Consider the following 13,787-nt stretch of genomic DNA (forward strand, 5'->3'; position numbering starts at 1 on the left):
AACCTACAACAGATTATTTAACAAAATGCAGAGGTGCACCCTTCCAGCTTTCTAAGTCCTGCTAATCATATGCACTTGATTAGCCGATCACCAGTAATTCTGAGCACCTCTGTAAAAGCAGAAGTTTTGTAAGGTTGCTGGTCTGGAGCATTCAGTTGTGTGTTAACACGATGCCAAGGAGGAAAAAACAAAGGCAACTCGTGCTGCCCATCAGTCTGGGAAGCATTGTAAGGTCATTTCCAAACAATCTGAAGTCCATTATTCTGCACTGGGAAAGATTATTCACAAGTACAAAACATTCAAGACAGTTGCCAGTCTTCCCAGGAGTGGACAATTCACCCCAAATTCACCTCAAGGTCAGTGCGTGCAATGCTCGGAGACGCTGCAAAAAACCCAAGAGCTACATCTCAGACTCTGCAGGCTTCAGTTAAAATGGTAAATGTTAAAGTTCATGACAGTGCAGCTGGAAAAAGACTGAACAGGTTGGCGGGTAACAAGGGGCAAATCTCTTTTCTTTAAAATAACAGGACAAGAACAATTTCTGTTTGCAAAGCTGCATCTGAACAAAACACAAGACTTCTGAAACAACGTCCTTTGGATGAGACCAAAGTTTGACCATGACGCACAACAACCAAATACATCATACCAGCTGTCAAGCATGGTGGTGAAGGGCCACGATTTGGCCTCGGCACCTTGTAGTCATTGATACAATGATGAAATCCACTCTATACCACAGTAGAGTCAAAGTGAGGTCGTCTGTCCAACAGATAAAGTTGGACCCAAACGGGGTCGTGCAACAGGACCATGATCACAAGACTGAATGGATCATTTTAAACGTCTAGAAAGGAAAAAGATACAATAGATGAGAGTGAAATTAGAGGAGGAGAAAAAAAACAGTGAAATACAAAAACAAAAAAAATTAAATGAAGAAAAATGTAAACCAAAAGTAAGAGACAGAAGAAAGTAGGAGGAGCGGATGACACACAAACAAATGAGGGAAAAGTTTAAATGTGAAGACAGAAGGAAGAAGTGAGAGAAGGAAGAAGAAAAGAGAAAATTAGAGACGGGAAGAGCAAGGGGAAAAAAGCAGAACCAGTAAGGAAGAAGGAAGCACAAAAAGACAAAGGCAAGACAAGCTCGAAAGAAACGAGAAAAGGAAAGAATAAATAAAAAGGTTCGTAAAGAGGGAAGCTGAGCACCAAGAGATCAAGAGAGCAAAGACTGCATGTGACATTCAAACTAATGTAATCCTGCACGTCGCCATCTGATCTTCTGCCCCCACAATCCATTTTCAGACAATTTATTCTAAGTCCTGAAATAATAAGTAGTTCAGCTGTATCTGCGTGTATTACAATTCATATTACAGCAGTATCCTTCTAAAAAAGAGCAAATACTGGAATATCTTTATGTGACATTTCTGCCTCTCGGGAGCGCTCCGGCGCTCTCGGGGGTGGGGGTGGGGGGCTGATGTATTAAAGCTTCGGCGTGTGGGCGTGATGATCTAGATTCACTTTGTATTTCCAGGTCACTGTGACATGTGATCCAAGCTCCAGCGCACACTCCTGTGCAGCTCTGTTTATGTTCCCCAAGCGTCCGGCCCGGGCCGTTCACACCAAACCGAACTTTTCACTTTTTCACTTCGCCCTGAGCACACCGTATATTTCTGGATATTTAAAGTAAGGCTACAACAGGGCTTGTGCATAACTTATGTAACACCAGGGAAAAAAAAGTCTTTCGCACATTTTCCGACTTCAACCACATGCTCATATTGCTCTTCTCCATCTCTGGAGTTAAAATAAATGAAGGCAGACTGCCTCCTTGTTCTCTGCTCCCTCTTCACTCGCAGCATTTAAAGCTCTCACAGGCTGAGTTTAGTCTGCTAATGAAGAATCCCGCGGCAGACTACATCAAAGTCTGTCTTTGCTTTGTTTAGGAGAGTTTTAAATAGGTTTGAGTAACAGGCCCGCTGCTCTGCTTTTACACTGATGGAAGAATTAAAGTGAAATCAGTGTCCAACACAGCGTTTGTTCCTCGCTGACAACAACAATATTACAACCTGCGTATTTAAAACAACAAAAAAATATTAACAGTTTTAATTACTTCACTCTTCAGTGCTTATTAGCTGCATTTACAATGATCGTGGAGAGAGCAGATGCTTACCAGAAGTCTGACAAATTTAAAATTAGTAACCAATCGATACAAAAAACTCAAATTTCTTTGAGGATTATCCATTTGCAGCAGTGTCGATACCTCAAAACACTGAACATCACTCTGAGGAATTTCAACAGGCCAGTAAAGCTCCTGTTTCAACCACGCTGACGTATTTGAAAGTTATAATAAACGTCAACACATTAATGTTAGCCGTTTAGCTATTAGCAGTTACCCAATAGCCATGTTACGGTGAATTTACGGTAAAGTGGGTAGGTATTAATCTAAACTGAGCCTTCTGAGTCTGCAACCTACGTAAATGTGCTTGTGTGCAGTCCTCCGGAAAGACCGCGACCAGGTCTGATGCTGATCTGTTGAGCTGTGGACCAGAAGAGGCTGTTGTCTGTTTTCAATACTCTGCTGCTTTTAAAGCCAAGTGTTGAATATTTAAAAGTAGAATGGGAGGCAGAGCCTGCAGCTTTCAGGTCCATCTGTGGAACCAGCTCCCAGTTTGGATTCAGGAGGCAGATATGATAAATCATATAGTTAGGGCTGGATCAGGTGACCCTGAATCCTCCCTTAGTTATCCTACAATTGATCTAAGCTGCTGGACGCTTCCCATGATGCACTGAGTGTTTCTGTGCTTATACTCCTCTCTGTATTTGGTCATCAGTTATGATTAATCTCTGGCTCTTTTCCACAGCATGTCTGTTATCCTGTCTTCCTCCTCTCAACCCCAACTAGTCTGATTCTGCCTGAGGTTTCTTCCTGTTAAAAGGGAGCTTTTCCTCCCCACCGTCTCCAAGTGGTTGCTCATAGGGGAGGGTCTGATTGTTGGGGTTTCTCTGTCTTTACTTTACATTACTTTACAAAGTGCCTCGAGGCGACTCATGTGATTTGGTGCTATATAAATAAAACTGAAGTGAACTAGTTCGAGTGGGAGTACTTGATAAAGGTGATGCAACACAAATAGGCTGTGTGTATTATTTGCTTCTAGAAAGTTGTGCCTATCTAAAGCGCTTTTGCGACTCTTGTTGTGATTCGGCCCTGTATAAATAAAGTTGAACTGAACTGAACAACAAATCTGCAAAATAAAGAATGAAAAAGTCGAAGTCCAGACCTCAAACCGACTGAAATACTGCGGTCAGACATTAAGAGCTGTGCATAAACGAGTGGCTGCAACCCACAGTAAATGGAAGCAGACTAAAACAGACTAAGACTGTGAAAAAATTCCCCCAGACTGATAAAGTCATGCAGAAAAAAAAGGTTTGTCTACAAGCTCCTGAATCATGGAGCGTGCCTACTACTGAGGGTGGATTTCAATCATTTCCGAACCGGATCAGAACAGGGTTGGACATGTTCTGAACAGGCGGCACAGAAAGCCTCCTACTGGATTTTAGCGTGTTCCTTGTCAAGTCTAGAAAAACATTTTCTTCCAGCATTGTTAGCAGCCCTTCCTTTGTTCACAGACGGACTCACAGGTGAACTAGCTGTGATTGGTGGAATCACTGTGCAATCACGTCCAAATAATCCTGCCGGGCCGTCACAGCTTTAACTGCTCTTCTTTTGGCTGCTGTGAAACTGCAGCTTTAAGGACTGCTAGTGCCATTTCTGGAAAACGTGGGCCAAATTTTTCAGATTTGTTTTGAATGCCTCCTTTTTTTCCAGCACTTGAACTTCATTCATTGACAAACACGCGGCCGTACCTGAATGTGCTCCTGCAGCTGGGCCTCATGCTGGCGGGACAGCTGCTCGTGCTGCCTCTGGAACTCTGCGATGAGGATCTGCCGCTGGATCTGCTGCTTCTGTTTCAGGGCCAGCAGCTCAGCCTGCAGCTGCTGCTCGTGCACCGAGGCCGCCACCACGCTGCCGCCACCGCCGCCGCCGCCGGGCTGGCCGGGCGACTGCTGGGCGGGCGGGGAGAGCGAGGACACCTGCTGCTGCTGCTGGTGATGGTCCACGCGCAGATCCATGGGGATGGCGGCCGGCGGGAGACGAAGGGGCAGCGCAGAGTTGATGTCGACTGCAAGGGAAGATGACGGGAGAGAAGAAGAAAGACATCTGCTTTTTTAGTTTGCTCCTGACAGGTGGTGACACCTCACAGCAAAGCAAGCTGCCAACATTATCATCACCATCATCTCACCACAGATTATTAAAACATTCAAGGACGTATTTTCTAACCGAAAGCCTCTCCAGACACTCAGCGAGCATCAGCTCCTCGTGTATTTTTAGCAGCATCACAAGCAGCAAAGTAAAGCTTAGAAACGTACAGATTGGGCCCACTATCACGTGAAAGCAATTAATAAAAGTCTATTGACACCCAGCAGCAGAAAATAGGAAAAAGGAGAGTGGATCCCAACGGCTCTCTGTAACATGTTCACATGTGTCACATTGATCCTGTTCTCGAGCACTTAAAGCTGCAAGGTTGCGTGGATGAATGGGATTAAATCAAAGCCCTGCTAACTGTTGTTCTGTGTTTCTACCTGCCTGAAAAGCACCTGAAAAGTCACTCGAAGCTCTGCGGTTTCATGCTCCCCAGCAGCTGTGCAGTTTTAGGACGGAAGCATACCTGCGTATCTGCTCGCCTTCATTTCAAAATCCGGCCTCAAGTGAACATGCAATGTAAGGTCGAAGGATTTCCCCTGATTATAAATCACCTTAATCGCCACATATATGTTGCTTTTTCCTGCTTATACCACTTCCAGGAATGTTTTCCAACAGTCATCCCTGACCTCTGATCCCTGAGAGAAAGTGTTAAATAAAGCTTTCATAAAAATAGCGCCCTTTTGTCCCCTCGTCTCTTTTGTATATACAAAAAAAGCCAAACAATCCGGTTTCGTGTGTAATTGCAGAAGCCCGGCGTCTTCCCACAAAGATCGCATTGACCTGGAGCCCGGCTGCGCACAAATCACTGCCCAGGAAGCCCTCCAATCAGGCAGCTTCCTCCCCATTTAATCTGAATAAATAGGAGTCGATTGGCTGATTATTTACCTACATGTTTGCAGAGAGCGCAGCGAGAGCCAGAGATACTTTGTGTTAATAAAGAGGCAAACACGCCATCAGCGGCACACTTAATAGGAGGGTTCAGAGCCAGGTCTGCTTATAGAAAACACACAGCGGCACATTTACACTCTTTTTTTTTTTGAGGATATCGTATTCGTGCTCGACCTTTCAAACAGCCACAAACTGATGACATCTTTGTTTTCCTCAGACAAATCTCTGAAACATTTCCAGTTTGTTCCAGGCTCCAGCACAGACGCACTCTCGCTGCATCACAGAGACGTGTAAAAAGCCTCTTATGGAAGATCCTTGCAATGGATTGCAGACAGACCACAGAAAAAACTTCTGAACGTCCTCAGTGTAACCGCACATCTCAAACGACTCGGCTTGCCGCCTTCTTGCCGGTGTTTTCCGTGTGCCGGGGTGAAACACATCCACATGGTTGCTGCCATCCATGCCATAGGAGAACAGGGCAGCAACACCCAGCGGCTCCTTAAGGACTTGTCGTCATGTGGGGGATTTTAAAAAACAACAACACAACGTATGAGTCAGTAGTCCGCGCTGGTTGATTTGTTTCAACCCTGCAGGACGTGAGGTTTGACATTTCCCAGTCATGAGATCCCTTCTTTCAGCCGGCTATTGCTTTCCTTCCAAGAAAAGAACCTACATGGTTGGATTTTTTGTTCTTTCATTTCCTTTTCCATTTGTGAATCTGCTTAACAAGGTACCCAATATTTAATTAAAAATGGAGCAACGCCCTGAGTTTTGGCTCCTCTCTGGCCCTTTGCTCATTTTAGAAGCGACGATGGTTACAATCTGGAAACCGACCAGCAGGCGAGGAGGGAAGGAGCGAGGTGAGCTCGTTTAAGACAGACGAACTCCCACAGCCGTGAATCGCTGTGCAGAGCAAAGACGGAGAAGCAGTCCGATCTAAAGATAAATGAAACGCATGGAAAACTTTGGGTTTTGCTTTTTAAAGAAGGAACCGGCTGCTGAGGTTGTAGTGAAACTCCCATACCGCTGTCAGCCGTAATTGTGAAGGCTTGATGGAAGATTTCCATGAGATTTACAAACTACACGAAATACAGGCGTGTTCCCTCCTGATGTTTCTTAACATAAAAACGAGGAACCAGCGATTCTGCGTTCATCCAAAAGCAGAAGCAGAGAGAACCTGACCCAGCGGTTGAAGCTGTATCATAAAGGGCGTCAGGTCGGGCACAGTGAGCACATCTGACGAGTGTCTAGCTGTGTGCCTGAGGCAAAATAGTATTATTTGACTTTTTCCATATGATTTTATTTTCAGCACTTTTGAGCTACAAACACGCTTGTTGCCAAATGCAGTGGTCTTATTGGTCGAATCTGCTCATTTGGATCAGAAAAATCTGAAAAACTAAACGTATCAAATTCGTGGTTGTGAACCTCTGCATTAGTGAGTCCAAAAAAACTGTTTTACACGCAAAATGATCAAATGTTACGTGTCTAAAGGCCTTAAAGCAGCTGATGGATAGATGAATGTCTCTACCTGTTCATGTAATGAATAACATCAAACTTCTATGTGACACATTGCAGGAGCTGTAAAAATCACTCACAACTATTTAAAAGAGAAACTGCTCCACACAACAGTCCAACAGTATAGGACCGAGCAGTTAAATGCACATGCTGTATTTAAACTCTGGACCTCCAAAGGTCCTGAAAAGATTCACGATCTTATCACACCCTTTGAAGAACTGAGGCGCGAGTTTAACCTGTACAGAACTAAAGTTATCAAAAGCTTATCAGCATAATTCTTTCAGCAGGCTGCCACAGACTGAGAGCGTTGGCCTCTTCTGCTTTGAAAAGTTGCTTTTCTTGCTCTTCAGTCATCATTTTTCCCGCGTCTGAACGAGCTACTTCACAGTCCTCTGCTAGCTGAAGGTTAAAAAGCACTCCGTGCTGCGCTTTCAGGCCTGCAATCTGACGTCCTGGTTGGAATAAGGCCTATTTCTTCGTTTTTCATTCATTTTTTTTCTCATCTAATATTAGCTAAAGCAAGTGCTAAGAGAGGAGTGGGGAAAGCACACCGCAGATGTGTTTACGGCTGAAAACTACACTTATCAAAGTGCCGCGGCTCCTAATGCAAATCCATAACTCATAAACACACTCTCTCCCCGAACATTGTGTTCTTCTGCCACAAGAAAACACACACAAGCCTCACACACTCTCTCGCTGATGGTCACGCACAAACACACCTCACATCTCAGGCACCGGCGCTAATTGCGAGCCGCACAAAAGGAGAAGATGATGCAGAAAAGACGAGAGAAAGGTGTGAATCAGAGCGGCCGTTAAACGCACCCATCAGTGCTCTCCTCCTCCTCCTCTTCGTCCTCTCCTCCTTGTTTTTCCTCCTCCTCCTCTTCCTTCTTCTTCCTTTAGGGCCGTTACAAGGAAGGACGGTACGTCCTGCACATCTGACTTGTCTTTTCCAGCTCAGCCTCTGTCACTTTTGGCTCGGCATTCGCCCCCCCGCCTCCTGTTTTAACCTGATGGGCGTCTCTCTCTCTCTCTCTCTCTCCTCCCCTCGTCCCTCGTTTGCCCAGTGGTGACATCACAGGGCAGTCTCAGGCATGCAGCCTGTTTATTCTGCAGCCCTCTGCTTTTCCAGGAACCAGCGTCACACACACTCTCTCTCCTCCCATACCCTCTCTGCTCTCTTTACTTCTAAGGCCAAGGAAAACCCTCCATGCTTGCTTGTAGACACTGATGTCTCTTCCCCCCTCTCGCGCTCACTCGGCGGGCCGTCCCATCTGAACCGGCTCGCATGCCTTTTTTTCCTCATCCGCCCCCTTTTACTTGTAATAACTATCCCCCCCCCCCCCCCTTTGCGGTTTTAATGCTGCGAGCTCGTATTCCCAGCCTGGAATTTGCCTACATTTCCCAAACAAATAAAACCGCAAAATGGTTTCAGGTGAACAGAGTGAGGATCCCAGACGTATTAATGCTGCAGGATCGTAGTTAAATTTGGGATTAATGTTAAACACTTCAATCAATTATATCTCGACCAACTCAGATGAATCTAAAGTGGCTTTTTTTAAAAAAAAATCCCAGCATCTTCATTTTATTTTGAAATTCTGTTCAGAAGAACAGCTGGAGGTGCACGTGAGCTCTCTACTGCAACATCGCTCTGATGACTACCTGGCTCTCAGCGAGCACAGTGTTTGTCCTTCATGCAAACTGTTCGACTAAACTAAAAATAACTGTCAATAGAAGAGATGTGAATTTGGTATTTACAGCTTCCTGTCCTACAGGCGAGTTTTACATTTACAGCCTGAACGTTTAGCTGAACTCTGAACAGTAACAGCTACTTTTTATTAGGCATTTTGTGACCAAACAGGTTGACAAAGTCAACAAGAAAAAGTCCATCTTATGACATTTAATGACCGTAAACTATAAAATATATGCTTGTAAAAAGTATTTAAAGTATTTTTAGAGGTAGGTTAAACGTTTAAATGATACAATAATATTTTCACACATGTCATCCTGCTGCTCTGGCTGCAGAGGTTTCATTGCGTTATAACAAAAGTGTCTACGGGACGCACAAACTTGGTAAAAGTTAAGTGCAGCAGCTCAGTGCGTAAATGTAAACAGGCTATCTGGGAGGGAAACTACTGACACGTTGGGCCCCAATCACACAGGCCCAGAGTTGGTTGCTGGAGATTTCTGGAAGTTGCTGTGAAATCAAATGCTGACACCAGCCGAAGACCTCATGAGGGAAAACGGAGTAATCTATGACAGGATGCTACAGTGAAACTGTTCTTTTTTGTTTTAGGCGCTAACAGATTACCCTCGTCACCGGTAGTTTCCAGACAAGTGTGTGCCTTGCATGCAAAGCACAGTGACTGACCTCACTCTAGTGACTGCCAGCAACCTCCAGCAACCAGTTGCCAACCAGTCACTGAATATACAGTTTTCCATAGAAATCGGTGGTTACCAGGTGGTAAACTACTAGTTTCTAAGCCTGCGGCACTGGGGCTCTAGTAGTCATTTTACAGCATTAATCAGCAACTTTTTGTAACTGATCAGGAAATACAAACTTTCCCAGCAACTTGCCAGATGATCCGTACTGCAGGTCTCACACAGGCCAAGTGAGCAAGCGACCACTTTTTGGAGGTAAAAATGACAAATGCTTATGTTTGTGTTTGTGTGAATATCCAAATCAATTCAATAAATCAACACAGCTCTCAAGGTTACTGTTTAAAGGTTTTTCAGGTAAAGTGTGAAGTGGAAACACATTACGTTCTTTTTTAAGCTCCTTTTCATGGAAAAACATGAATGTATGACACAAACTGTGCATTTGGAGAATCTTCACACCACCACTGGGCATAAACAAAGATTTCTCTTCTGCTGAGTCTGCTCGCTCACGCTGTCTTTACTGTGGATGCTTTATTATGTGAATGACTTACATTGGTCAAGGTCAATAGACTGCATACAGTAGATGTTTATTCACAATCTTATTTCGCTTGAATGAACATCAAGGCAGCCTCGCCTTTACATGTCAAACACACGTGACGTGATCTTAACTAAGCGCGAGCACAGGAGGGGCATACTTCAAAAAAAACAAAAACAAAGCAAAAACATTCAGTCAGTGAAAATCCTTTGAGACCGACCTGCTTCTTAAAAAAAGAAAAAGAAAAACTCTCGTATCGGCACGTCTCCGTGTACAAGCACTGACGTCAAACACGTACCTCAGTTTACTGATGTTGGCCAGATAGAAGATAATATGAGGGCACTTCCACCAAAACCAAAACACTAACAAACGTGCCGTCTCTGCGCGACCGCAGGGACTTCCAGGCTTCTTGCGCAGCTGTACCTGAATCAGACTTGACAGGAGCGAGGACTCCAGCTCAGTTCCAGTTTGTTTCCTCTTGGATCAGCTCAGGCTTCAGAGAGGAAAGACAAAGACGGCTGAAGCCTCAAATCTCTGTTCCCTTTTTCTTCCTTGAAGTTTACACAGAAGATCTCTGAGCATCAACGACAACCTCTCTGACAGCACATAACCTAAACATTTTTCCCTCTATCATCTAACAACTTTGTCCCCCTTTGCCACCTTCCCTGTCAGCTGTTCCTCTACCCTCCATCCCTGTGTCCCCTATCCTGCAGCCCTATTTTGCGTCCTTACCCGCTCGGCAGCTCCCTCCCTCCCTCCTCTCCACCTTTCTTCCCTCCATCTCTCCGCAACAAATCACAATCTGTTTACAACCCCTCGGGCGCACTCCACAACTCTTCTGGCTCCAATTGCGGATCTATTTATACCAGACAATGCAGAGGGCTGGCGTCTCTGATTTGAGACTCGGATAGCACAGCGTATATCCCACGGTCTGACTCGCTGAGCTCCACACTCATTAGGCTTAATAGATGTCATACTGAGAGCCGAGCGGAGCTGTTTAGAGAAGCAAAATGTGACTGAGGTCGCTCTCTTTTTTATTTTCTGGCGCCGTGCAAAGAGACAAAGAACAGGTTTCACAGTGAGTTTAGCAGCAGGGTGCGACGAGAGGCAACAAGTAGCACATCTGTTGATGATGGAAAATAGCTGCGGTCGCTTTATCGGCCTCTGAGAGCGGGCTGCGTGAACATCTCTTTTCGTTTTTCTCTCAGTGAGAGCTATCAGAGCAAGACTGGCTCTGAAACGGCCCGGCGACCTCCAAAAAAAGAAAAAAGTGAAAAAACACAAACAGACCTCGGGCAAAGTAGGGAAAGGGAACAGGTAAGGCGTGGCGTTGGGGAACGTGTCGAGGTGCAGCAAGTCCTGCTCTTCTGAATGCAAGCCCCGACTTGTCGCCGTCTCAATGACATCACAGAGCGGTCTGCGGCACCGCGGGCTAACAGGAAGGAGACGGCAGAGACACAACATGTGAGATCTAGAGCGGGGCGACGTGTGAAGCCGAGGTGCGGTACGTGCAGAAGTCCTTTGTGACCAGGCTTTAAATTAAGCGTGTCAGACCTCGCTATCTGGGATGACGCACAAATAGAGGATGGTGAGGGCTTCAACGCAAAGATGCGTTCAGTAGAGTAGGTGTGCACTATCAGAGAGAGGTGAGCGCTCTTTGAACTACATCTACTGCTGCAGGGGGAGGAGGGGGAGGAGGGGGAGGGGTTGTCAAATTTGTCAGTTGTCCTTGTTCCTTGTAATGCACAAACAGTTTAGTGATGACTCTTTATATCATCAGCTGATTTGTTCATATTTCAGATCAAGAGAACATTTGTTCTCATACTTCTAATGCTACATTCAATTTAAAGTGACCGCAAAGCAGTAAAACAGGAAGTCGGCCATTTGCATTACTTTATTTCTTTATAAAAAAAATTTGAATATTATTTTTAGCAACTCCTCTTCAATCTGCAGACATGGAAACCCAGAGGTTGAGAGCAGCAGAACCATTAAACACAAATCAGTAGCAAAAAAAAAAAAAAAAAGGTCGTGAAAGGAGGAGCTGGGGTCCAACACAAGGGGCGAGGTGGGTTGCAAAGCAGCTTGTAGATCCCAGCAGCTACGGGCAGCGTGAAGATACTTAAAAAGTCAACCTCACATGAAATTGACCAAACAGAGCACAGCACACCACCAGCTGGTCTGACGTGACTATGGATGAGCTCGACTTTGAGGCCTGCCCAAGCTAACGCCGTGCAGCGATGTCATTTTTTGATCGAATGATCTGCCGACTATTTTATTCTTCAATTTATTCCTTGGACTAGAGAATGTCTGAAAGCAGTGCCACTTTTTTTCTCAATTCCACTTTTCAAACGTGCCTGATATGTCTAACTAGCACTTCAAAACCTCCAAGCAGTCGGTTTAGCATTACATAAGATATGTCAGCATCTTAACAAACAAGAAGCTGGCACCAGAGCCTGCGGCTAAATTACGACATCTCTACTTTGAGCTTCTGCAGATTTGCAGGAAACGCAATTTATTCGGTTAAAAAAAACAAACAAACACAATGCTGGTGAAAAAATGGACCTGCACAGCTGTGTGCAGGTGCACCGACCAGAGCTTTGCACTGTGTGCTAAGATGCAACCACCAGCATCTGGTTACATTAGGATCACATGACAAAAGCGGCCAGGGCTTTAATGATGCAGCGATGTAGATGCTAAGATTTCCCGCAGCTCTCGCTTCTCAGGAGAAAGAACCGAACGGTCCGGGGTCACACCAAAGCGGAGGGCCCCGAGCCGCTCTGTATCCAAGACAACAGATTTGGAGAATATCTGATGAAGTCACTCCGGCAGATTTCAATATTTTATCAGCGCAGCCGGAAGGCGCGCAGAAAACAACCCCAACAGAGAGAGCGCGTGAAGCCCGTGAAAGACCAAGACGCTTAGGGTCGAACCAAAGATGAAACTTTGCTGTTTGCTCCCCTGAAGCAACAGGCTGTTCGAGCTTACAGCACTTCTTCATCGCTGCTCTGGGAGAGCCGTGGAAAGAGCAGCACGGGAGGAAATTTATGAATCAGCCTTTTGCCATTTTTGTTTTCTTTTGTAACTATTTTTCAACCACGACAATCCAAATTGTTCTGCGTTAGAAGCATTAGAAGCGCCCTCATTACTGAATTAGATAATGCATTATGCATATATTACCTCAGACTCATTTCTCCTTCAGATTACCTCATCTCTCCATCTGTGCCCCTTTCACTTCTGTACTCTGGCCTCCCTCTGCGCTGCTCCATCTCTCCTCTGTCCTCTCGCTGCTATGAACTCTCCACGCTTGTATGCTGCTAATAAACACTTGGCGATTTGAGCATACTCGGGGTGGCGGGGTTCACAGGAAGTGGTGTGATTTGTTTGGGGGAGATGAAACTGTGTGGAATAGTTTGTTTTGGTGTAGTTTCACGTGAGCTCGCAAACACACTGCTGGATTGTCATTCAGCAAAAAAAAACAAGAAAAAGGAAAAACAAACGGCACGCTGACACACCAGCGTAAATAAAACACAGAAGTACGGCGTCGTCCCGTCAAACGCCGTCAACCTTCAGTCGGACAAAGTGCAGAGACATCTCTGACGTGATGGCACTTCACAAACGGCACGACAATTTATGACATCCCAGGAGAAACAAACACGCATGCAAAGTCACACAGGATGTGGTTAATAGTGAAATCACGTCTGTTCACACACACACACACACACACTCTGGTTTATAGAAGCTCACACACACATACACGTGCACCCAAACAAACATCCAGAGTGTCCAACCTGTTGGGATGTGGTTGAGCGCCGATGTCTTCAGGACCTCGAGTGGCTGCTCCTTTCCCAGGATTCCCTCTGTGGGAGAGAGAGAACACTCCGCTTCAAATATGGTCCGCAACATTGAGACAAGCTTCCAGCGACAAACCTAATCGGGCAGTTTTTTAAAAGAAAAAAAAGAAACAGAGCCACAGTGCAAACAAGCGGGCTTCAGGTCATCTGCGCTGCGGCCGGCGCGTGCAGCGGCAACGGTACCGACACCTGAGCGCGTTCCATTGGCCGGAGAGAGAAAGCGAGTGGTGAATGCGCGGAGGGTCTCTGCGACCGCGGGGGTGCTCGGAAAAGCTCTGAGGGGACGCCGAGGGGCGCGCGAGTTCGGCGTGCGAGAGGAGAGGAGAGGAGTTGGGGCTCGACTGATGCTGCCTGTGCTCAGCATA

At 45.7% G+C, this 13,787-nt stretch overlaps 1 protein-coding gene across 1 annotated transcript in view; it reads right to left on the reverse strand.

The window, feature by feature from the left end:
- LOC120733237 (histone deacetylase 4-like) overlaps nt 1–13,787 on the reverse strand; it is an 83,551-nt gene that overhangs the window by 44,324 nt on the left and 25,440 nt on the right. Inside the window, 2 exon segments of the mRNA XM_040031301.1 lie at nt 3,855–4,171; nt 13,360–13,428. Coding sequence (XP_039887235.1) covers nt 3,855–4,171; nt 13,360–13,428 — 386 coding nt within the window.

This window comes from Simochromis diagramma, unplaced genomic scaffold (genome assembly GCF_900408965.1).
Source record: "Simochromis diagramma unplaced genomic scaffold, fSimDia1.1 OVJJ01000235.1, whole genome shotgun sequence".
NCBI lineage: Eukaryota > Metazoa > Chordata > Actinopteri > Cichliformes > Cichlidae > Simochromis > Simochromis diagramma.